At 44.2% G+C, this 26,718-nt stretch overlaps 1 protein-coding gene across 1 annotated transcript; it reads right to left on the bottom strand.

Moving 5' to 3' along the window:
• Positions 1 to 251: 251 nt before the first annotated feature.
• On the bottom strand, positions 252 to 22,791 carry RP9 (RP9 pre-mRNA splicing factor). The gene is made up of 7 exons (XM_040353176.1): positions 22,603 to 22,791; positions 17,717 to 17,942; positions 11,822 to 11,852; positions 6,287 to 6,416; positions 3,358 to 3,449; positions 999 to 1,060; positions 252 to 730 (listed from the first exon to the last, which is right to left on the bottom strand). Exons 2-7 carry the CDS (start codon positions 17,917 to 17,919, stop codon positions 568 to 570), a joined length of 681 nt encoding a protein of 226 aa, XP_040209110.1. The 5' UTR covers positions 17,920 to 17,942; positions 22,603 to 22,791; the 3' UTR covers positions 252 to 567.
• Positions 22,792 to 26,718: the final 3,927 nt, after the last annotated feature.

The following is a 26,718-nucleotide window of genomic DNA, read 5'->3' on the forward strand; positions in this document are numbered from 1 at the left end:
CATATCAGCATCTTGCAATCCCTTGTACAGCTCGGACTAGAAGAGAGAAAAGCGGCACAAGGAGCTGTTCTGACGTGCTCATATGTTAACAAGGAGCACATTGGGAATCAGAGAGAGCAGAATGACAGAAAAATTAGCTCATGGGTGTGCTGCTTCCCATTCACTGTCCAGTTACTTACTATTATTAAGTAGACTTAGAGACCAGCAGCAATACAAATCCATTGGCAGGTAAAAACCACCAATATACAATATGCATTTCATCTGTGTATTTAGTTGTTTGCATGGAGTTCAGTTTTAAAGCATAAGCTCTTGAGCCATCATCCTCGCCTGCGTTACCCTATATAGGGAGTCACGGACCTGGAATAAATATGCAGATCAGGAGTTGTGATTGCACAAGATATCCAAGTAGCTCCCAAAACTTTAAAGCATTAATGGTCCAGCAGCCTGCACCTTTTGCAATAGCAACCTTCCTTGTTTCTTGCTCTGCCATCTCTAAAGTTATCCTGTCCACATACTGGAACAACGTCATTCTTTCATTGTATTTACTTTGTCTCATTCTTTTAGACATTAGTCTGAATCAGAGCTTCTGTGAGAAGATTTGCGCTTTTTCTTCTTCTTCTTTTTGTCCTTCTTCTTTTTCTTCTTCTTACGTTTTTCTTGTGAACTGTCACTGCTATTGCTGCTTTCTTCAGATGTTGAATCCTCGAGCAGTTTTTTCAGCTGTGCAATCCTACAAAAATGACAAACACACATACAGTCACTACATTACCTAGCTGATCAGAGAACTACCACCATTTTTTTCTCTAGGATGTCTGCTTTCAGATAATATATAATGGTTTGGGGGATTTATGTAATTTTCAGGCCTAACATTTTAAAACATACGTGCAAAAAAATGCAAAAACTGTTCTGGCAGAAAAATATAAAAAATAAATCAGTGGTAAAGGTGTATATAGTTTCAGGGTACAGGAAAGATGGCCCACTTTCTATTTTCTCATTACCTCTGTTGTTTTTCTTGGTTTTCTTTTTCCTTTAATAAGCCATACATTGGGTCTTCATGAGCCTACAGAAAACAGTATACACACTTAGTGTTCTAATGCATCATAAAAAAACATTGCATTTAAGATAAAGCATGGCAAATATATACATGCCATTCAATAAAAAAAAAAAAGGGAATTGAAACTACATTAAAGTGATAATAGACTCTTACATACTGTAAGTCCTCTAAAGTGAAGCCTCAGGTGCTAAACAATGATAAAGTATATCCTCCCACATAAACAGGCACAGCTTATCTGCAGCCCTCTCTCCTTCAGAGCCCTCTAAAGTACACAGGTGGGGTGGTATTGCTCAGCTTCCAGGAGGCAGGGGGTGGGGATCTGATGTCACACACAGAGCTGAGTGTATTCTGACATCTGAGAAGGGAAAGGACATACCCCCCCCTTCTAAGTCTCACAGGTAGGTATGCACATCTGAGGCCAATCAATCACCGTCTGTGTACTAGAGGTGGAAGACTGCTGTCACCATGGATTGTCTGTTGTCAGAACAAACTGTCAGAAGTGACACATGCAGATAGAGGAAGGAGACAGAAGACAGGATTCACATTAGGCACTATGGATTGAAAAGTAGTACACATTTGTGGATATTAGGGTTGCACCAGCGCCGATACGGAGTATTTACACAAGTACTCGCGCAAATGCGATGCCCAAAACCGATACCTTTGCAGTCCGATTTGAGCCCATACAAAATGAATGGGCTCAAATCACACTGCAAAGAAATCACATGCGTTTTTGAACAGTATTGTAGTGCGATTCCTGTCCGCACCGCTGCTGTCAAAAAAAAAAAAAAAAAAAGTGCCCGCTCCCCCCGAAAATGTGCCAAATGTGGCAGCGGAGGGGGGAGGAAGCAAACAAGCAAAGCTTCCTCTTTTGGGTGGAGCTCCACTCTAAAGTGAAAAAAGCCTTCATTTGATTTGTAAATAACTTTGCAATGCCTCCCACACAGCCCGCCCTACCTGCTCCGCTTTGAAGCCCAACGGGGCAGAGGGACTCCCTATAAGGGAGTGAGAGGATTAGCCCGCTCAACCAGCCCAGTTAGTCCTTCGCCTCTCTTTTTAGAGACCGCGTGGTCAAAGTGCATGTGTGTTAACCCAATTTCGAGTGCGTGTGTAGGTGTGGTAGTTTTTGTGGGAGGGGGGTGGGCGTACTAAGCGCAGGCTTACCTCGCATAGCACACCCACCAGGAGCCGGGCTGAGACCACCAAACTCAATTCACATGTAGCCGAGACCGGGATCCGAACCCCTAGCTGCAGAGGTGAATGGCTTGTCAGCGCAGTGCCAATCGCGTTGAGCCACCGCAGCTCCCACGCCTTGTGTGCCATTTTAAACAGGATAAATTATAAAATAAAAAATGTATATATTTTTTTAATCTACAATAAGGCTAGCTTCTCACATGTCCCATTTGTTCAGTGCAGTTTTAGTCACCGGTTTAAGTGCAATTTTTTTCTTGAATTCGCACCTGAACCAGGCCCAAAAATCGATAACGGATCCCAGCCGCCCCAGACATGTGTGAACCGTCTCCATTACAAGCTAGTCCAGGTCATGTTATGCAAATTAGAGGTGGTAGAACTTTTTGTTTGCTTTTTTATTTTGGAATGAATGTAATTTGACCCATTACCACTTAGAAAATCAAACAAATGTTCTTAAAAAAAAAAATCATTTGAAATTAAACTCTACTGGTGAATGGCAAGCTTTAAAGGAGTTGTAAAGGAAACATTTTTTTTTGCTGAAATGACTGTTTAAAGCAAGGGTCTCAAACTGGTGGCCCTCCAGCTGTTGTAAAACTACAAGTCCCATCATGCCTCTGCCTGTGGGAGTCATGCTGGTAACTGTCATTCTTGCAATGCCTCATTGGACTTGTAGTTTTGCAACAGCTGGAGGGCCGCCAGTTTGAGACGCCTGGTTTAAAGGGTATAGAGACAGAATAGTTAACTAATTCCTTTTAAAAACGATTAAAAATAGATAAAAAATCAATCATATAAATGTACCTGTAGTTTCTAGTTTTGTTTTTGCATGTTATCCTGCCTCTGTGCTGTATAGAGCCATAGAGCAGTGATGGTTTGGAAAACGAAACTAGAATCTCCAGTACTGTGGTCATCAGGAAACAGACAACCAGGAAGTGTCCAGAACAGAGAAGAATTACAGCAACATCAGAGCAAAAACGAACAATGAGAACATTAAACCCAGGACTGCAGTAAGGTAAAGGAAGCTATTTAGCTAAAAAAAAATCCTTTAATGACCCTTTAAATAAACCACGAACAAAACACAACATTAAAATAACTATTAAGATCAACTCTAGCCTTACAACTCTGAACTGCTCAATCTTCTGATTGCCTTTGATGAAGTAGGGACACTCGCGATCACCAGTTCTGTGCCCATACTGTTTACACCTCCAGCCTAAAAGACAAAAATCAGGAAAGACCAAAATAAAACCCTTGCACACAAAAGTGATATAATGATATACTGTAGTTTTGCAGACTCGGACTTTAATGTTAAAGGATAAGTTCACCTTTAAAAAAAAAAATTATAAATGCACATATTTTTTCAGGTAAAAACATGTGCTCAACCTTTTGAAGAGCGCGGGCCACTTAAGTGATATGGTAACCGATTGCAGGCCACAATGAACTATGGGGTTTTACCCCCCCCCCGCCCGAACCACAAATGTAAACAAGCCGTACTGTTCCAAGCCCCTTATAAGGCTGCTTTCACACAGATGTGCTGCGGTTTACCTGCACCGTGGGTGCAGCGCAGTGCACCTGCAACTTTCCTGCGGTTTTTCAAAGACTTCTAATATGTCTTACAGGTGTGGTGCACGTTCTGAAAGCACACAAACCTGCAGGATATAATAAAAGTCTATGGTTCAGTGCAGCTCACCCACAGGAAAGCCGCAGGCACACTACGCTGCACCCACAGATCAGTGTGAAAACAGCCCAATACCCCTTTTTGCCAAGTGTTGATATGCCCATTGCAAAAGTGCAGTGTATTTGATATTTAATATGATCTTTTCGTCTTCCAGCTTCTGCTGTCATCGCTCTCCCAGCTGCTAGAAAGGACCCACTTGGTATTACTCTGCCTGGGAGAAAAACGGCACTACAGAAGAAGCATTGGCTTATGCAGCTCCTGCTCCCTCTGCGGCCACCTGCTTGCTCCACTGCTGGCACTGGCTCCATGCACTCTGATGCTCTGGAGTGGTGGGTTGGCAACCCCTTGATCGCAATCTGAGCTTGCCGACCCACCATCCCAGAGCATGGGCACGAATTTCCCTGGTTTGAGGTCGAGGGTCACATCAGAGGGCTCCAAGGGCCGCTGCTGTAAAGCATTGCACCAGCAATTAGATTTCAGATGCAATGTCAGGATCCTGCAGACTCTCAGTACACAGTCCGATACTAGTAAGCAGTTACTTAATTGCAGAAAAAAGCTCAATGAACTACGAGGACACTCACCAGAGCCCTTGAAGTTCATGGAGAACTACAAGATTTCGGCCGCGTTGGCCAAAAGGTACTTGTAGTTCATGCAATCACAGAACTCTGAGTGAATAACATGGCTATGTGGACAGAGCCCCGCTTGATTGTGACAGCAGGTTTGGGGAGAGGATCCCCCGCGGGTTCAGGCAGGGTATGCAGGAGCTGGAACATGTAACATGTTTCAAAGGTGAACTTGGCCCTTAAAGTGATTGTAAAAGGTAAAATATATATATATATATATATATATATATATATATATATATATATATATATATATATATATATATATATATATATATATATATATATATATATATATATATATATATATATATATATATATATATATATATATAGTCTATACTTACCTGCTCCGTGCAATAGAACTGCACAGAGTGGCCCCAAACATTTTCTATTCAGGTCCCCCGCCAGCGCTCCTGGCCCCTTCCCTTTGTCCAGTGCCCCAATGAGAATTCACTCGTGCAGTCTTGCACCTGAGCCAGCCCTGCTACTGTATCCATTAACAGACAGCAGGACTCAGCTTTGATTGACAGAACTAGGAGACAATGTCTGCCAGGGCCACAGCAAAGCCAGCAAGACCCGGAAGTGAGGAAAGAGAAGAGCTGCGGACGTGCACGGCAGTGGATCGAAGGAGGGCAAGTAAATGGGGTGGCGTGGTGGGATGCTGACAAACATTTTTTACCTTAATGCAAGGAATACATTAAGGTAAAAAATGTTTAGGCTTTACAATCACTTTAATGCCCTGTTGTAGACTGGTTTCCACAGTGCCATAAAAAAAGCACTACTGTCATTCAGAGACTGTAACCATGTATAAATAAAAAAAAAAAAAAAAATAAAAAAAAAGGTAACAGGTAAATCACAGAAAAATCTAATATTATAAATGCTTACTTGCAGCATTTTCCTTTCCCAAAAAAACATTTTTATTCACCAACAATGCACCTTTGAGTTTGTAGAAAATGTGACTACTCCAGAAAGAGTCAGTTTCCTGGCACAGCCCCTCCCCTTCCAGCAGGTGACAGGCCTCTCCTCTTCTGGGAGGGTCCAATTACGTTCTCTGCTGGCCCAGCTCCTCCGCCCCTCATCTCTTTCCATAACCTTTTATGTGACTGCAGCAAAAAGGAGCGAAGAGGAATACTATGGAGTTTCACTTGAGTGCTCCAGCCCTTTTGGGACTGCCAACATTCCATCCAGGATGGCAAGGCCCAGCAGAAGGAAGTCTCAGGACTTTTGTATGTCTACACAACTGAACCTTTTACAGGTAAATAACATACTTATAATATGTTAAATGCACACATAATCTCATGGGAACATTTTTGTTGAAATTAAATCAGGGTCTATTTAAAAGTGCCACTCAGAAGTACTTCGTAGGCTACTAGGGTAATGTCTGGCAAAACAAAACAAAAAAAAAATGCCCAAAGTATATCTGACAAAAAAATGTATATAATAAAAGTATAACATTCTATAAATAAAAGACCATTTGGTATATAGCACAAGCCCCACTACTTAATTGATCAGCTGTGTCCCCTGTGACCTCCTCTGCTCTTCAGCAGTGAAACATCCTAAAGCCAAGTCACAACCAGGCAGGACATGGTTCATCATCCTTCTATGAAAAGTAGCATTGCTGCAGCAATAAAATTTGTGCCCCTGTGCAGGTTCTCAGGATCAGAGGCAGGGAACTGGATAGATCTACAAGTACAGTAAAAATCCACGAAAAACAAATGTCACCAAACAGTTCTCGGTGTAACTTACACTGCATAACTTTAACTTCCTTGCCCAATGGCATCCACAAACCCTTTGTGGGCGCATGAGCCAGGAAATCTCTGGCGTATTCATTGCCTGGCAAGTCTGGTATACAGTCTTCTGGTTTAGGTTCATCCTCCTAGTTAAAATGAAAAACAGAAAGTGATCCTGCCATTTATAGGTAAAGAAGGAAGCAAGGCAACTAATCGAATTTTGGATCACAAGATCCAACTTTGAAACCTTAAAGTGACTGTCAAGCCGGAAAATAATCCAGATAAAGTTCCCCCAATAAGAGGTATGATACTAAACTCTCTGGTGGTCCTAATCTCCTATCTTCCCTCCTTTTCAAGCACTGCAGCCTCCTTCATAATGTTCAGTATTTGACACTTCCAGAAGGGTCTGACGCCTGTGTCCTCACCGCACCCCACAGGAGTTGGAGAATGGAGCCACATCACACAGTGGGGGAACACAGACATCCAAGTCTCCAGGGCTGGAATACAACCAAAAGAAAGCTCCATTTGTGTAAAAAAAAACAAAATGATGGGTACAGTGTTGCATGATCGAGTAATTGTCATTTAAAGTGTGAGAGTGCTGAAAGTTGAAAATTGGCCTGGGCAGGAAGGGGGTGAAAGTGTCCAGTTTTGAGGGGGTTGAAATACAAGATTTGCCTGTAACTGAAACCATTATAATGCAGTGTGATGCATATCATGATAATACAGTGCCTTAAAAAAGTATTCATACCCCCTGACATTTTCCACATTTTGTCATGTTACAACCAAAAATACGTAAATGTATTTTATTGAGATTTTATGTGATAGACCAACACAAAGTGGCACATAATTGTGAACTGGAAGGAAAATGATAAATGGTTTTCAAATTTTTTTACAAATACATTTGTGAAAAGTGTGGCGTGCATTTATATTCAGCCATCTTTACTCTGATACCCCTAACCAAAATCAAGTGGAACCTATTGCCTTCAGAAGTCACCTTATTAGTAAATAGTCCACCTGTGTGTAATTTAATCTCAGTATAAATACAGCTGTTCTGTGAAGCCCTCAGAGTTTTTTTTAGAGAACCTTAGTGAACAAACCGCATCATGAAGGCCAAGGAACCCATCAGACAGGTCAGGGATAAAATTGTGAAAAAGTTTAAAGCAGAGTTAGGTTATAAAAACAAGTATCCCAAGCTTTGAACATCTCACAGAGCACTGTTCAATCCAACATCTGGAAATGGAAAGAGTATGTCACAACTGCAAACCTACCAAGACATGGCCGTCCATCTAAACTGACAGGCGAGGGAGAGCATTCATCAGAGAAGCAGCCAAGATGCCCATGGTAACTCTGGAGGAGCTGCAGAGATCCACAGCTCAGGTGGGAGAATCTGTCCACAGGACAACTATTATGCCGCGTACACACGACCATTTTTCATGACGCGAAAAATGTCTGCATTTTTTTTTAGAACCTGCTCTATTTTTTCTCGTTTTTCACGTCGTGAAAAACGGTCATGAGTACGCTTTAACGAGAAAAAAAAATAAAAAAAAACATGCATGCTCAGAAGCAAGTAATGAGACGGGGAAATTAGCAAAATTAGCCAAAGGATGGCGCCATTCGAATGGAACTTCCCCTTTATAGTGCTGTCGTACGTGTTGTACGTCACTGCGCTTTGCTCGAGCATTTTTTTTCACAAACGTGTGTATGCAAGGCAGGCTTGAGAGGAATCACGACAAATCACGTTGAGAAAAACTTTTTTTTTCATGACATGAATAACGGTCGTGTGTACGCGCCATTAGTCCTGTACTCCACAAATCTGGGGGCAGATCCACGTACATCGGCGCATATTTCCGCCGGGCGTAGCCTAAGATACACTTACTTTTTTTTTTGAATCCTCAAAGAATGCGCGCCGTAAGTTACGGCGGTGTAGTGTATCTTTGGCGGCGTAAGGGTGCGCAATTCAAATCGATGCGATAGGGGCGTGTTTTATGTAAATACGTCGTGACCCGACGTAAACAACGTTTGTTTTTTTAACGGCGCATGCGCCGTCCGTGGGGGTATCCCAGTGCGCATGCTCGAAATTAAACCGGAACAAGCCAATGCTTACGACGGTAAAGTCATTCTACGCAAATCCCTATTCGCGAATGACTTACGCAAACGATGTAAAAAATTAAAATTTTGACGCGGGAACGACGGCCATACTTAACATTGAGTACGCCACCATATAGCAGGGGTAACTATATGCCGGAAAAAGCCGAACACAAACAACGTAAAAAAATGCGCCGGCCGGACGTACGTTCATGGATCGCCGTATCTAGCTAATTTGCATACTCGACGCGGAATTCGACGGAAACGCCACCTAGCGGCCAGCGTAAATATACACCTACGATCTGACGGCGTACTAAGACGTACGCCTGTCGGATCGATCCCTCATTCCGTCGTATCTTGTTTTGTGGATACAAAACAAAGATACGACGCAGGAACTTTGAAATTACGCGGCGTATCAATAGATACGCCGGCGTAATTTCTTTGTGGATCTGGCCCCTGGCCTTTATGGAAAAGTGGAAAGAAAAAAAGCCATAAGAAGTCCCATTGGCAGTTTGAGAGAAGCCATGGGGAAGAACACACGTGGAAGAAGGTGCTCTGGTCAGATGAGACCAAAATTGAACTATGTGGCCTAAAAGCAAAACGCTATGTGTCGCAGAAAACTAACACGGCACATCACCCTGAACACCCCATGCCCACCGTATAACATGGTGGTGGCCGCATCATGTTGTGGGGATGTTTTTCTTCAGCAGGCACTGGGAAGCTGGTCAGAGTTAATGGATGGAGCCAAATACAGGGCAATCTTAGAATAAAACCTGTTTGCAAAAGACTGTAGACTGGTGTGGAGGTTCATCTTCCAACAGGGCAACGACCCTAAACATACAGCCAGAGCTACAATGGAATGGTTTAGATCAGGGATCCTCAAACTACGGCCCTCCAGCTGTTGCAGAACTACACATCCCATGAGGCATTGGAACACACTGACAATCACAGACATGACTAGGCATGATGGGAATTGTAGTTCCTGAACAACTGGAGGGCCATAGTTTAAAAGACCCATGCTCTAGATCAAAGCATATCCATGTGTTAGAATTGCAGTGAACAATGGTCCTACAAATTATTGACTCAGGGGGGCTGAATACAAATAAATGCCACACAAAATGTGGAGCATTTCAAGGGATATGAATACTTTTTCAAGGCACTGTATAAAACTTTACTAGGGATTGTTAAACCAGTAATGTTGCCTGATCTTCACCTATGTCAAAGTTTTAAATATCATGCAATATTTTACGCTGTCCTATCCTTTATGAGCAAATGGATAATTAAACGCCCAACCAAAAGACGTTAAATGCCCAATGAGTGGGTATGCTACAAAAGGTAAGTTCAGGGACAAACTGTATGGTCCTCAGTAGGGTGGAAAAGCAGCCCATGTATTTGATTTAGGTCACTGGGGCGTTTTTCGAGCGAAGCCTCATCTGCAATCCCAATGTGCTGGTAAAGCACTGCTAAGACCCTAACGTTTTAGGGCATTTTTGCAGTGCCTCAGTGTGAAAGGGTAAGGCGTTTTTACAGCGCTTTCAATTCATTTCAATGGAGAGGGGTGTTTTTGGAGCGTTTTTTTCAGCGCCCAAAAGCTGCTCCAAAGATGCTGCTTGCAGGACTCAGTGTGAAAGGGTCCATTGAGATGCATGGAGAGCGTTTTATGAGCGTTTTAACAGCGCTATTTTTAACACTAAAACGCTTCAGTGTGAAAGGGGCCTTAACCACTTAAGCCCCGGACCATATTGCTGGTCAAAGACCAGAGCACTTTTTGCGATTCGGCACTGCATCGCTTTAACTGACAATTGCGCGGTCGTGCAACGTGGCTCCCAAACAAAATTGGCGTCCTTTTTTCCCCACAAATAGAGCTTTCTTTTGGTGGTATTTGATCACCTCTGCGGTTTTTAGTATTTGCGCTATAAACAAAAATAGAGCGACAATTTTGAAAAAAATATATGTTTTACCATAATAAATATCCCCCAAAAATATATAAAAAAACTATTTTTTTCCTCAGTTTAGGCCGATACGTATTCTTCTACATATTTTTCGTAAAAAAAACGCAAAAAGCGTTTATTGATTGGTTTGTGCAAAAGTTATAGCGTTTACAAAATAGAGGGTAGTTTTATGGCATTTTTATTAATATTTTTTTTTTACTAGTAATGGCGGCGATCAGTGTTTTTTTTCGGTACTGCGACATTATGGCGGACACTTCGGACACATTTTTGGGACCATTGGCATTTTTATAGCGATCAGTGCTATAAAAATGCATTAATTACTATAAAAATGCCACTGGCAGGGAAGTGGTTAACACTAGGGGGCAGGGAAGGGGTTAAGTATGTTCCCTGGGTGTGTTCTAACTGTAGGGGGGGTGGCCTCACTAAGGGAAATAACTGATCGCTGTTCATACATTGTACGAACAGACAGTCAGGCATTTCTCCCCTGGCAGGACCGGGAGCTGTGTGTTTACACACACAGCTCCCGGTTCTCGCTCTGTAACGAGCGATCGAGGGTGCCCGGCGGTGATCGCGACCGCCGGGCATGCGCGGGAGTCAGGAGCGAGCAGGGGGCGCACGTGCACGCCTCCGGCGGCGCGCGCGCCCCTATTGGCTGCTGGGAGAGATGACGTAGATGTACGTGATCTCGCCCAGCAGAGCCGACCTTCCACCGTAAAACTGCGGCGGCTGGTCGGCAAGCAGTTAAAGTGTTAAAGTCAAAGATTATTATTATTTTTTTATTAAAACAACAAACATGTTATACTCACCTGCTCTGTGCAGGCGAGTATAATATATTATATTATATTATATATAATTTATAATATATAGTATAATATAAAATCCTCCTCTCCTCGGTTCCTTGGCGGCGATCTTGGCTCTTCCTCTTTGTTTTGGGACGACGATAGCCGCTGGCTATGGGGAGAGCGTAGTCTGCGCGCTCCCAACCTGTGTGTCTATGGAGCGGTGCTCCATAGGCTTAATCAAATGCACTGAACAGTCTCATTGTGTAACAGCAGCAAGAGTCAATGGCTCTTGCTGCTTCTCGAATACTGTGTGAAGAGGAAGGGGAGAAAAGATGCAGCCGTGCAAAAAGCACTGATCTCTTCCCCTATGCGCAGGAAAAAGGGGGGGGGGTACAGAGAAACTGAAATTTTTACTTTAATGAAAAAAACTATTTTTTTAGGCAACACTTAAACCATAAATACTGTATAATGACAGCAAGAAATCCAGGCTTACATCACTTCCGATGAGCTGCAGGAGAACTGTAGATGTGCTAACTTGCCTAGTACGTTGCCCTTTTCATACTTAATATCTGGCTTGTATGTCAGCAGCTGAATTTTGAATTGCTCACCAAAAAAAATAATTATTCTGAAACATTATTACATTGCAAAGAAAATCAACATGCAATGTTCAGCTTATGTGAAGAACATTAGTAAATATACATATGAGCCATTACAGACACATTATAACAATACCTTAATAAATCCTGGCGGAGGTTTCTCATAGCTAAAAGAGACAAATAGAGAAATCATGTTTTTTTAAATATGTGAACAACTAAATAATGCAGTGATAGTAAACCAATACATGCAAGTATTTTTAAGTGTTCATCCACTAAAATCTGACATTTCTGGCCCAAGTACATGCCACAACGGCATTGCCAAAATCTTCTATGTATTAGAGCGGAGTTTCTCAAATCTGTCCTTGTGTCCCACCAACAGTTCACTGTTCATGTGGATCGTCTTCATTGTTAAAGATTACTTTACCTGTGAATAGGTAACATATGCCCAACTGGTAGGACTTGATGAATGATATGGGACACCAATATGGATTCAGGTAGGGCGGCTCACTTTTGAGGCGGCGTAGCGTATCGCATATACGCTACGCCGCCGTAAGTCAGAGAGGCAAGTGCTGTATTCACAAAGCACTTGCCTCCTAAGTTACGGCGGCGTAGCGTAAATGGTCCGGCGTAAGTGTGCCTAATTCAAATGAGGATGAGGGGGGCGTGTTTTATGTAAATTACTCGTGACCCGACGTGATTGAGGTTTTTTACGAACGGCGCATGCGCCGTCCGTGGACATATCCCAGTGTGCATTGCTTCAAAGTACGTCGTTCCGACGTGAACGTAAATTACGTCCAGCCCGATTCGCGTACGACTTACGCAAACGATGTAAAAAGATAGGCCTGTTCCGACGTCCATACCTTGCATGGGCTGCGCCACCTAGGGAGCAGCTTTATCTTTACGCCGGCGTATCTCTAACGTAAAACGGCGTAACCAATTGCGACGGGCGCACGTACGTTTCTGAATCGGCGTATCTAGTCATTTGCATATTCTACGCCGTACTCAACGGAAGCGCCACCTAGCGGCCAGCGTAAATATGCACCCTAAGATACGATGGCGTAGGAGACTTACGCCGCTCGTATCTTAGCCTAATTTAAGCGTATCTGGTTTCCAGAATACGCTTAAATTTATGACGGCGTAGATTCAGAGTTATCTACTGATACGCCGGCGTAAACTTTTCTGAATCCACCTATATATTACAGAAATTGGATACAATCTCTGCATCACAGTTCCTGCGCCACCTGCCACTGCCATGGAAAGAAAGTATTACCTTTGCCTGTTAAATATTTCATGTTTTCCCCCCATTCAGCAATATAGGTAGACCGAGACTCCAACGTAGGGAATCAAAGAGGGCCTTGCTAAGATCACTAATAGAATCCATGAGAGGTACATGGGAGTGAAAGAATCATTCCAATTGCCATTATTCACCTATCAAGGACAGAATTATTTTTGGGCAGTCTCAGCCTTTAACGCACAATAAATTTCCAATCCTTCTAATATTAGAAATAGTTTTTGATATCATAAAAATATGCATGACAACCCCCTCATTTTTACACATAACCCTTATAAGTTTTTTTCCTATTTATGTACCGGTATTTGTCAAATGTAGACAATGCTTATACTTGTCTTTGTAGATCACAAACTAATATCAAACAATCAAGTACAAAGCGCTGTTATCCACTAGACCAGTGGTCCCCAACCTTTTTGGCACCGGGGACTGGCATTGTGGATGAAAATTGTGCCAAGGCCCGATGATGTGGGCCGACGATGCGGTTTTTCGTGGCCAATATGGCACTTCAATCATCACAACACCATGGTTAATCAGAATGATTGAAAGAATAATATTTTTTTTTTATATTGTAATATAAAATTAAATAGTTAAACTCACCATAATGCTGAATCTGCCACCAGATGCAGAGTGCCAGCCACATGCCACCAGATGCAGAGTGCCAGCCACATGCCACCAGATGCAGAGTGCCAGCCACATGCCACCAGATGCAGATCCCCCCCCACAGCTTACCTCTCGCTCTCCCTGCCCTGGATGTCACAGCCGAGCGCTGCCGCTGTTGTCCGAGCGCTGCCGCTGCTGCCTGGCTTCACTCGCGGAGGGGGGGGGGGCTGAACAGCGGTGATGCGGGCGAGCCTGCTTCACCCCTAACTGTGTGGACGGAAGTGCGGCGGGGCTGTGTGGGCGGAAGTGCGGTGATGGCGGCGATCTCTCTGCTCGCCCGCCACCTCAGATAGCGCAGGCTTCGCGGCCCACCAGCAAACAGGCTGCGGCCTTGGTTAAGGAGTAACGGAGTTAACAAGCTTCTTGAAAGACGAGCAACTTTTTTTTTTTTTTTAATCCTGAGTGTTGTCTCGCAAAACGAGCAGGATTCAAGCCAATGGGATGTGCCGTACTGCATTTGGCCAGAGGTGAGCGGGCGCAGGTGACACGCGGAACGGTTCAGAGCCATTCGGAAATACTTGGAAACATTCAAAAATACTCAATTTCTGAGTTCAGCCGAGCGGTACCCGAGGCTCTCCGGCACCCCCCACCTCTGGCCACAAGCGGTACTGCATGCATGCAATAGAAGTCAATGCGGAACAAATTATCTCCGTTTCCACTGACTTCTATGGGAAAAGTCGCTTTGATATGCGAGTGCTTTGGATTACAAGTATTCTCCTGGAACGGATTATGCGCTTAATCCAAGGTTCCACTGTACTAAGAAATGACTGTTTAATAAATAATGAAGATGGTGCTATGGGATAGAAAGGGGATTTATCAAAAGTGGAACAGCTGTTCATGACAGCTAATCAGCTTCTAATGTCAGCTTTTTCAGTAAATATTTGAAAAGTAACGATAGAAGCCGACTGGTTGGCATGCACAGCTGCCCTGGTTTCAAATAATTCCCTTCCATTCCACATTACTGTTTAAGCCAAAAATAGGAACTGTGCAAACTGAATGAGGTTTAGTATTATGCTGCGTACACACGATCGGTCAAACCGATGAGAACAGTCTGATGGACCGTTTTCATCGGACCAAACCGATCGTGTGTGGAGCCCATCGTTTATTTATCCATAGGTTAAAAAAAAAAGCAATCTTGTTTTAAATTTAACCGATGGATACCTAACCGATAGAAAAAAAACGATGGTTGTAGGCACGTCCTTCGGTTAAAAATCCACGCATGCTCACAATGAAGTCGACGCATGCTTGGAAGCATTGAACTTCGTTTTTTTTCAGCACGTCGTTGTGTTTTACGTCACCGCGTTCTGACATGATTGTTTTTTTAACCGATGGTGTGTAGGCGCGACGGACCATCAGTCAGCTTCATCGGTTAACCGATGAAAACGGTCCATCAGACCGTTCCCATCGGATGGACTGATCGTGTGTACAGGGCTTTAGAGTGATGCAATCTACATTTGGAAAGCCAAAAACGTTAACATATTAATTATGTAACCTCTGCTTGGTAACATAATTACATTGCCTTCATCATAATAACGATTTAATAAAGAACTCCCTGTTACTAAAGCAACCACCTCTACCCACACCGCTGCTGTATAAAAACTGTGATGTGGTGATTCAGAGAAGTCAACACAAGGCTTTTAATTAACAGAGGGCTCAGTAAGAAAAATTAAAATGATTGTTACAATATTATTTATCCCTCCTATGACACTTCTCCCATTTTAAAGTTACACATTAAGCACTCCTATATAAACGGGTTTAGGTTAATGTTTTTCTATTGCAAGCAACAGGGAAATCTGCATAGACCTAGGCAGCCAACTATGGACGAGCTTGTTGACTGTGGGTTGGAAATCGTGCGCGTTCAGCTGAACTCGCAAATATTCATACCCGCATGTCAGTTCGACTTTGGGAGCGATTTTAGAGATATCTGTGCGGATTGCTGCACAAATGTCTATTAAAATTGCCCCCGAAGTCGGCAAAAGTAGCGCAGGATCTACTTTCGGGAATCGGTGCGGCGCCGCAAAGTTAGTGTCGCACCGATTTGGACAGTGCCATTGCTGGCGATAGTCGCCAATTTGGCATACAATTTGACATGTGAAATCGCAAGCCAAATCGGCCCGAAGTTAACGTGGGCTAAATGTAGTTTTAAAACCAGTACACTGAAGCCATGATCAAAAAAGTAATCTGCTTTTCACCATTGGATAACAAAAGTGAATATTCTAAACTCCTTCACCCACGTATCATTTTTTAAAGGAAATGACCGACTGTTTTGGATACATTTGGCTAGGTGCCATTATTTTCAAAATGGTTTGGTCTCAAACATAAACATGCACATACAGATCTGCGAATCTTATTACAGCTAGAGTAGCCTTAAAGGATAAAGTTCACCTTCAAAATGATAAATTATTTTTTTGCAGGTGAAAAATAAAAAAGTGCATTTACTATTTTTTTTTCTGTAGGATCCTGGGAGGCCTTGTACCAACAATCAGCAGATCACTGGTGTCATTCAGGACTCCTGCAGACTGTCAGTGTAAGCTGTCTGCCCCGTACATTGTACAGGCAGTTTCATCCTGACAGGAAGACTTAATGAACTACCAGAGTGCTCAACATTGTGGTAGTTCATTGAAAACAACAAGCCAACAGCCACAAAAGGATATTAAAACTTGTAACCTTCACAGAAATGTGTTAAAGAATGACATTGCCAAGTGGGCAGAGCCCCGCACTGGTGCGCTCTTTTCAAAAAGTGGCAACTGGTACGGGAACTTGTACTGCCGTCACAGACAGAGAGGGGATCTGTGAGCAGCTGCAACTGTGGGACCACGTTACACCCAAAAAAAAATGGATGGAACATGTAACAAAATAAACAAAAAAACATACATATGTACTCACCTCCATGTTGCAGCATTGGTCTGTTGCTGCAGCTTTCGCCTGCTGGCTGAGAGCTGAGAGATCACATGGCTGCTGATCACTCAGTCTTTGGTTACTGCTCTTTTCTTTTTTTTTTTTCTTTTTTTTTTTTTAAGTGTATTTTGTGCGTGTACTCGAGAGAGGAGCCGGACTGCAGGAGTTGGGAGTAGGCAGGCCTCCCCCAGAGGCAATCTGCCACCTTTCTCCATGCCCCGGGTGGCAATGGCAGGTGTGTGAGGGGGTCCTCCCACACAGCCCGCCCTACCTGCTCCGCTTTGAAGCCCAACAGGGCAGAGGGACTCCCTATAAGGGAGTGAGAGGATTAGCCCGCTCAACCAGCCCAGTTAGTCCTTCGCCTCTCTTTTTAGAGACCGCGTGGTCAAAGTGCGTGATGTTAACCCAATTTCGAGTGCGTGTAAGTGTGGTGGTTTTTGTGGGAGGGGGGTGGGCGTACTAAGCGCAGGCTTACCTCGCATAGCACACCCACCGGGAGCCAGGCTGAGACCACCAAACTCAATTCACATGTAGCCGAGAGCGTGATCCGAATCCCCTAGCTGCAGAGGTGAATGGCTTGTCAGCGCAGTGCCAATCGCGTTGAGCCACCGCAGCTCCACATGTTACTGCTCTTTTCTATGCCCCTCCAGCATTTACTGGTGTGCAGGGCTCAGGAGTGGGAGGGTGCAGTTGGCTTCGGCTCTCAGCCATATGCAGAGACAGAGCCAGCTGTCAGTCAGGCATCTGGGTGGATCCTGACAATAGGACAACAGGATCCTTCCAGAGCCTGGAGCAGCTCTGTGACTTTAGCCCGTTGTCGGCTGATTTGGGGTCACAGGAGAACACAAGTAAATGCACTCCTGAGACCCACAAGAGAAGTATAACTAAAAAAAAAAAAAGCTTTGGTCATTCTTCTCTTTTAAACTCTAGCCAAAATGTTTTTGTAATCTGTCAGGATTTCATTTCATCTGTGTTCCCGATGGTGAGCTTTGTCACCTATATTGTTAGAGTGATCATTGTAAGAAGTAAGGGAAAACAAACAAACATTTTGAGTTGTCACTAGAACAGAAATAGTGGGGACACTTCCAATGACTGTCTAAGAGGGGATTTCCCTTCCTGCACAAAAACAATTTAACTTTATATATAAAGTCCAATGGTGTTTCACAAACTCTACATACTTACAAAATCTCAACATGTTTGATCTTCTGAATATCCTGTGTGTTAGGATTACTACTAGTGCTGCTACTCCTCCTCCTTTTCCGGTCACTGTGGTCTTTTTCATGATGATGGCTGCTACTGCAGCTCTCTGGACTTTGAGCATCATCATCCTCTCTCTTGCGACTCCTGTGTGTGTTATGGGACTTTTCTTCTCTTCTATGGGACATTTCTGGACTTCTGAGACACACCTCTGTAATAAATTCGTAAAGCAAAAAATTAGAAATGTAACACAAAAATAAAAACACACACACACACACACACAAGCATAAGATGATCTTCAGATTATAAAACAATAACAAATATATATATATATATATTAAAAAAGGTGCTCCTGTTTGTTGTACGGAGCAGAATTTGGACATCCCATAACACTTCAGATGTTATTTTAATAGCAGTACAGGCGGTTTCCTAGTTACAAACATCCGATTTACAAACGACTCCTACTTACAAAAGGAAGGAGACAACAGGAAGTGAGAGAAAATCTACCCCTAGGAAGGGAAATTCTCTTCTGTAATGCCGCGTACACACGATCATTTTTCGGCTTGTAAAAAACAACGTTTTTCAGGCTCTAGAAAAAAACGACGTTTTTTTCAACTTCATCATTAACCACTTAAGACCCCTTCACGCCGATATACGTCGGCAGAATGGCACGGCTGGGCACATCCACGTACCTGTACGTGGCCCTTTAAGCCCAGCCGTGGGGTCGCGAGCGCGCCGACCCGGTTCGAAGCTCCGCGCCCGCGGACCCGATTGCCGCCAGTGTCCCGCGATCAGTCACCGAAGCTGAAGAACTGGGAGAGGTGTGTGGCAATGTCACTGATCGTCTGTTCCCTGATATAGGGAAACACGATCAGTGACGTCACACGTCCAGCCCCGCCCCCCTACAGTTAGAAACACATATGAGGTCACACTTAACCCCTACAGCGTCCCCTAGTGGTTAACTTCTAAACTGCAAGTGTAATTTTCACAGTAAACAGTATCTTATACTGTCACTAGATAGATTGTTTCATCATACTTACCTGTAAAATACAGTTAGGCCATTATTCATTACCTACTGGGTTATACGCCATCTCTAGGTGAATATACACTGGTAGACAGTCTTAGACAGGAAGTGATCCCCTATATAACCCCTCCCATACAGGAAGTACTTCAGTTTTGTAGCAAGCACTGAATCCTCAAAAGAGGGGAGGGACCTCTGTGTCCCGTGATGTATTTAAAGAAAAGGATTTTACAAGCAAGTTAAACGAAAAAATCCTAATTTTCTTTATCATACATTATGGGACACAAAGCGAGGCTTTCATTACTTACTGGAACATCCCAGAGCAATAGCCTTGAGTCAAATTTAGAGACTGTAAATTGGGGAAAAATCTAGAACCTTGAGACAGTAGATCGGGGTGGCACAGAAGCATCCATGGGCCGTGTATTGCCAATCTTACAATCTCCAGGAACCAGGGCCTTCTGCTAGGCTAGGCTGGTGCAACCAGAATGACTAGAACCCCCTCTCTCCGAATATTGCGCAACAATTGTGGAAGGAGAGGGATTGGGGGGACGCTTTCAAATTTCCTGGAACACCCTCGGATGTAGGGACCTTCCCCCAGGCAGACCTGCTGGTGGCGGAGATAATCTGCCTTCCCATTCTCTACCCCCGGGATATGGACCACCGATAGAACTGGCACATGTCCCTTTGCCCAGGCTAGTATGTGGTTCACCTCCTTCTGAACGACTCTTGGTTTTATTAGGCCACTGCAGTGACATTGTCGGACTAAACCCTGATAGGGCAGTCCTGAAGCTCCACCGTCTAGGACCGTAGGGCTAGACGTATTGCTCGCAACTCCAGGATGTTGATGGGCAGGCGCAGGGCAATATACTCTTGCCTGGACCGTATCTAGGATCAGACCTAAATACTTCAGACTTTGAGCTGGTCTCTGACTTTTCGGTATTTATGACCCAGCCCAACCTTTCTAACTACCTCACTGTGCAGTCTATGCTCTGTTCTAGAGCCTGTAGTGAGTGATCTGAGCAGGAGGTCGTCTAGGTATCCGAGCACCTATATTCCCGGGCCCACTTAAAATACCCAGTACTGGTGCTAGGACCTTTGTGAACACCCGCTTGATGCACAGTACAAATCCCATAGTCTAAAGGAGAGAGCAGGAGAGAGTGCCTACATTCCTCCATACAGTGGGACTACAGAGAATGAATGTAGCCACCCTCTAAAAGGAAATAAAAAAAAAATATGGAATTTAGAGATTTTGAGTGAAGAATATATACTTTATTAGAGTTTGTGAAACCAGAGTTTAGTGAGCCATGTTCACACTGGCATTAGAAACAAGCGTTTGAGAAGCGTTTTTGCATTTCTCAAAATGCCTAGTAAAACATCCTACAATGGATAATATGGACAGAGGACAGAGCTGTTCACATTTGAAAAACATGTAGCATTTGCATTGCTTTGGTTTGCTGAGCAGCATAAAATGAAGCTACATGTTAAGTCTGGGAGAAGTTGTCAACTCCTTCCATTCAAGTCAATAGTAATGTGATGTAAACATGCCTGCAGCATTTACAGCGCGTTCACACTTGCTCAAAATACTCACTTATCAAATGTGCCTACAGCGTTAATGCGTGTTAAAAGGTGTGGTTGATAAGCGTTTAATGAACACTAAAAATGCTCCCCCCAAACGCCCTATGCGCGTTTGCGGCACAGTTGACAAACGTTTTTTGGCTTGTTGAAACCACATCACAAATGCCTACACTGGTTGTTAAGGAGTGGGCCAAGAAGCTGGCCACCGCATCCTTAACAACCGATAAGTCATCAGCGGCCTTCCCTGCTGACAGATGAATGGGTGAAAAAAATAAAAAAATAGGGTCCGGTCGTCGTCCCCCCCCCCCATCTATAACAGGCCTTCAGGTCAGGTATGGATTTTGAGGGGACCCTACACCAAAATGTAAAAAAAATAAGAATGTAATAAAATCCCCCCCAATATCCATACCAGACCCTTATCCGAGCATGCAGCCTGGCAGGTCAGGAAATATACCAGGCCACATGCCCTCAACATTGGGGGGCGCTTTGGGGCAGGGGGGCTCCACCTCGTCACTTGTGAATCCACCAACCGGTATGTACCTCATACTCCTTCACATGAAGGGGGGGGGGGATCTGGGGGGCTTCCAGATTCTGATAAGCCCCCTGCCTGCAGACCCCCACAACCACCGACCAGAGTTGTGGGGAAGAGGCCCCTGTCCCCATGGAGATGGGGGGGGGGGGCAGAGCTCCCTGCGCCAAAAGCACCCCCCCCATGTTAAGGACATGTGGCCTGCTTTTGGGGGGGGGGGCCATGCTGTTTTTCACTCCAATTTTTTTATCGTCTGCAAGTATTTTTTTTTACATCACTGTGTGCTGTCCATTGTACCATTTGCATAGGTGTTTGAGGAGCGTTTTTAACACCCCTCAAACACCTGCTTTTAATGCCAGTGTAAACATAGCCTAAATCACATGGAATATCAGGGAGGTGCGCATTTTTTTTTTAAAGCTCTTTAAACGTGCGCCGATTCCCGAGGGTGGGGCGAAACATGTTGGGGAGTGGCCTTAATGAATCACACTTAAGCTGCTTTTACCTGGCAACTACTCGGGCCAGAGTGCAGCAGCTGGGCTCATTCTTTCTATTTCTACAGCGCATCGATTTCCTGTTAGTATTTTTAACAAGTGTTCCGGGAACACAAGCAAAAATTTGTATTTCCACGTGTGTTCTCAGAATGCACATCACGCTTGCGGTGCCATTAACAGTTAATGGCACCCCAAATGCAGGAAGCAAGCACGTTTTGCCGCTCTGTAAAAGCAAACCAGGACACAGCAAAATGATCCATCAGCTAATCTTCCATGTTCGTCACGTGTAGGGCAGCCCACTGAAATCTACAGGATGCTCTACGTGTGTTGCATAAAAAAAATGCACTTTTCAAAAAAGCTAGGTGTAAATGTGGCATAACGAGGCACCTCACCCCCCTATAGGTTTAGGGTTTCTCTAAACCCCCTCCTACTTGGTCTTCTGGGTTGAGCACAAACAAGATACTCACGCACCCAGCAAATCCATTGTTGTCTTGCACCAATCCACTGAAGACCATTGCACACTGGGTCCTGTACCCCCACCTTTGTTATCGAGGTCATCAGGAGGCCAGCTGTCCCTCCTTGCAGCCAGCCCCCTGATAACACTCCATTGATCATGGGCAGTGTGTAGGGTGACCACGTGTCCCGGATTGCCCCGGACTGCCCCGGGCACCTTCATTCCAGGACAATACAGTGTCCTGGAATGAAACTGACACAGCCACCCCCTGGGCCAATCTGATGCCCACAAAACCGCCTTTACTCACCGACAGTACTTGTCCTGGCCAGGAATGCCTGGAGTACAAACCCCACCCCCTGCTTGTGATTGGAGAAATCATAAATCCTGCCTTGTGTCCAATCACTGTGCTGCGATTCGTTACAGCACAAGCTGATTTTTGGGAAGGGAGGGTGTCCCTGAATGGTAGTTTGAAAATGCGGTCACCCTAGCGGTGTGGTCTACACAGGGGTCAGGGAGCACAAGGTGCACTCCACAAGTAAATGAATTTCCATCTACCCCACCCAAGTTTTTTTGGACGTTTCCTCAAGGGGGGGGGGGTCAGTAAAATAAAGTAACAATAGAAATGGAAGTGAGGGTCCCCTTTAATTTGGTGTCAGCATGTATTAGTCTGATAGAACGTGTAGAGAAAAAGTTGCATTGATGAAATGCAGATATCTAGTCTCAGCCACACACCATTTCTATACACATAAAAGTCCAGCCACATGGTCACTGAGATAAATGTATGAACAGAAAAAGTCTTACAAACTATTTCCGTCTCCTTAGTTCATGGAGCTGCAGATTTCCTGAAGATTGTGATGATCTTTACGTGTCTTCCCAATACATCACTGCTTTCACTAGAGGACAATGAGGACACCAAACATGCTTCATATCCGAGATTGCCTTGTGGTTGCCATTTTTGTGTAGACCATAATCCATTCACCTTCGTTTAGTTGGCTTCATAAAAATGGCTCCGGAATTGAAGACACGTGTTCAAGACAATCACAACAGAGCAAGAGAGAAACATCAGCACATCCGGACTCCACAGAACACAGCGACATCTCGTGGCTATTTGGGAAATTGCACAATTAGCTGTGTTATGTTTCATCAGAGTAACGTGGTCACTTATTGTAATAAATAACAGAAAGACTGAAAGGAGAGAAGGGACAGAGATTTGGTATCTTGTGTGTATTTGTATGTGCTGCCATTATATTAGAGCAGCAGAAAGCAGAAACTAACCACTTTCTGTGTCCATAAGCGAACGCATACATGAGCAGCGCCCGCATATGAAAACGGTGTTCAAACAACACATGTGAGGTATCGCTGCGATAGAGTGAGAGAAATAATTCTAGCCCTAGACCTTCTTGATAGTGTTTTGGCTGAGATTCAAAGGAAGGACCCCAGTGCTGTATTGCATAAGTGGCAACCACTGAGCTACTTTGCAGTCCCATTAACTCTTATTTGCCCTAATTATTTCCTATTAAATAGTTCCTCTCTTTCCACTTTTTATTTAGATGCTGATTTTTTTCTTCTTAACAATTACTGTACATGTGGACATGCAAGCACGGTCTGTCTAGGGTTGCCCCGTTTTCTTCAATCTAAACCCGAACACTTTAGCGGCGCACAGCAAATATTTTTTTACTATACACTATACTTGAGGGCCTGTATTGTACTTTGGGCCCTCCAAAGAGAGTGGTAATGTGGCGTGCATAGTGCCCCCTCACCAGTGTTGCCAACCTACCAGATTGAAATTTACTGGCACGACACCCGAAACTTACTGGCTCAGCCACGTTTTTACTGGCATTTCAGAAAGGTTATTACATTAAATTTTTAGGTGCAAATTTCAGTATTTAGGCTACAAACAAGTATGCTAGGCAAATAGCAATGTGATTTAAAGTATATATTAAGGTAAAAAAAAACATATTTTTGTTATTTTCGATATAATAAGGGAAAATTATTTAGTCATATCACCCCCTGCCTCCATCCCCCTCTGCCACCAACCCCCTCTGTGGTGCCACAATCTCCCCCTGCCTCCAATCTCCCCCAGGCCCCCTGCCTCCATCACTCTCTGCGGTGCCACCAGCAACCCCTGTCTCCATCCCCTACCCTCTGCAGTGCCACCATCCCCCTCTGCGGTGCCACCAACACCCCCTGCCTCCAACCCCCTCTGTGGTGCCACCGCAGCCACCATCACCCCCTGCCTCCAATCTCCATGCGCAGTTCCAAGCCGAACCCGATCTCGACTATTTTTACTGGCACATTCCCGCAATCACAGACATTTACGAATGGGGGAAAAAAGTGCAGTTTTTACGAACTGTCCGTAAAAATACGGACGGTTGGCAACACTGCCCCTCACCCTCCTATCAGCCACATTTCTGTCTGAATATTGTGTCCAGGTTTCAGGCAGACTGAACCCGGACACATAATTCAAAACCTGAACTGTCCAGGTGAATCCTGGACAGGTGGCAACCCTAGGTCTGTCCCAGCTCAAGGCCGAAAGGCAATGTGGCATCTTCAGCTCAGATGTCAAATAACCTTGTTCAGGCATTGCCTGCTACATTTTTAAAAACAAGTCTTATAGGATTTCACTAAGCTGAACCCTGGGCAGGTGAACTTTGCTAAAAATATATTCCTCAAAAGTCACAAAAGATATATAGCACTACTCCGTAGGGGTTGCAGGTCAAAGGGTTCCCGACTGCTGCACAGCCAGGCACATAACATTTTCAGCTTTCATCCAGACACAGTTAACAGTCCTTGAGCTTTGTTTTTGTGTTTTTTCTTTTTATTAGGGGGTGATTACTTGGATGGGGATATGAATTATGGGATGCCTAACTTGAAAGTGACAAAACCAGGGACAACTTCCTTCTTATATACAACTCCAATTGATTCTTCTGTACATGCTTACAGTATCTGTTAGATTAGCAACAGCCTCTTACAGGCTAGGAACTCTCAGTGCCTCTAGAAAGTAGCACAATGTGTTGTGAACTGCATCTTGGAGTACCTTTAACTAGTTATAGTTAGTCAGGTTGAAAAAAGACACAAGTCCATCTAGTTTAACAATAAAAATAAATAAAATATCATACAATCCCATATACCCAATTCTATACCCACAGTTGATCCAGAGGAAGGCGAAAGCTTTACCTATAAATGTTAGTACCCAGTTATTACCGTATTTATCGGCATATATCGCGCACTTTTTTCCCCTTAAAATACGGGGGAAATCGTGGGTGCGCGATATACGCCAATAGCCGTTTCCCGCGCTCAGTTTGAAATCATGCGCCGACATATACCGAGTGCAGTACACTCGGGTACATTCGGCTAGGCTCGGCTTCGCTCGTGCTCACGCATAAACGTCACAGAGCGTGAGCGCGAGCGAAGCCGAGCCTTGCCGGATGTACCCGAGTTTACTGCACTCGGTATATGTCGGCGGAGGCGCTCGAACTGAGCGCGGGAAGAGGGGACTCGACTTGAGGCGCGCGCTGGAGAAGGCGGGAGGACACCACCGAGGCCGCAGACAGACGCCGGACCGGACGATGGACGCTGGGAAGACACCAAAACTGTAAGTAATAAAATCATATAACTTTTTTTTTTACAGGAATTTCGGGGGCAACTTTAGGGGTGCGCGGTATACGCGGGAGCGCGATATACCGCGATAAATACGGTAACTACTGGAATAGGAAACTAAGTGGGTATTTGATAACGCAAGTAAGAGGTTTTATGCCATGGAAAACAAACCGGGAAAACTCCTAGCAAGGACAATTAAACCTAAAAATACACAGAATTATATCTTAAAAATTAAAGATAAGAAAGGAGATATAAGGCACTCTACTAAGGATATAACAGGAATCCTTCAAGAGTATTATCAGAACTTATACAAAGTAAATAAAGAACAAGATGTAATAGAAACTCAGGGCCAGATTCACAGAAGAAATACGCCGGAGTATCTACTGATACTCCGGTGTATTTTCAAATTTGCCGCGTCGTATCTTAATTTGTGATTCACAAACAAGATACGACGGCTTTTGGCTAAGATCTGACAGGCTTACAGCTTCGTACGCCTTCGGATCTTAGGCTGCAATACTTCGGCGGCCGCTGGGTGGAGTTCGCGTCGTTTTCCAGCGTCAGGTATGCAAATTAGCTTTTACGGCGATCCACGAAGCTATTCGCGTGCGTTACGTCGTCGCAAGTAGTTTTTTCCCGTTGCAAAGTTAAGCCTGCTTTTACATGGCTTAAATTTAGACAGCCCATGTTAAAGTATGGCCGTCGTTCCCGCGTCGAATTAATTTTTTTTTTTTTTTTTCGTAAGTACGTTACGCACGTCGCCATTCACAAACACGTCGGGGTGCCATAATTTCACGCAAAGCACGGCAGGAAATTTCCAAATGGAGCATGCGCAGAACTTTCGGCGCGGGAGCTCGCCTAATTTAAATGGTGCCCGCCCCATTTGAATTAGGCGGGCTTGCGCCGGACGCCTTTACGTGACACTGCCGTAAGTTTACACGCAAGTGCTTGGTGAATCAGGCACTTGCGATGAAAACTTGCGGCGGTGTAACGTATAGACGATACGCTACGCCGCCGCAGTTATGTGTGAATCTGGCCCTATGGGTAGAGGAAGGAAAATGGAACAATACCTAGAAGGGTCTAAGACTCTGCGAATGTTAGTAGAAGATGCCATTAACTTAGAGAAAGAAATATCAAGAGAAGAAATAAATCAAACAATTAAAAATATTAAAATGGGAAAGAGTCCAGGCCCCGATGGGTATACCTCCCTCTACTATAAAAGATATGGAGAAACCCTTATACCCTATTTCCAGGAGTACATGAACTCCATTGGGAGAGGCCTGGCATTGCGGGAGGAAACTCTGGGAGCCCATATAACTC

The sequence above is a fragment of the Rana temporaria genome, chromosome 5 (genome assembly GCF_905171775.1).
Source record: "Rana temporaria chromosome 5, aRanTem1.1, whole genome shotgun sequence".
Lineage (NCBI taxonomy): Eukaryota > Metazoa > Chordata > Amphibia > Anura > Ranidae > Rana > Rana temporaria.

Bases quoted from the DNA above. Each gene is read 5' to 3' on its own strand.
- RP9 (XM_040353176.1), bottom strand. From the start codon at position 17,919: ATGTCCCATAGAAGAGAAGAAAAGTCCCATAACACACACAGGAGTCGC. The intron at 6,417-11,821 runs GTATTGTTATAA...CATTTTAACTAG, and splicing joins CTCCGCCAGGATTTATTAAG to GAGGATGAACCTAAACCAGA. The intron at 3,450-6,286 runs GTAAGTTACACC...TTTGTCTTTTAG, and splicing joins GGAAGTTAAAGTTATGCAGT to GCTGGAGGTGTAAACAGTAT.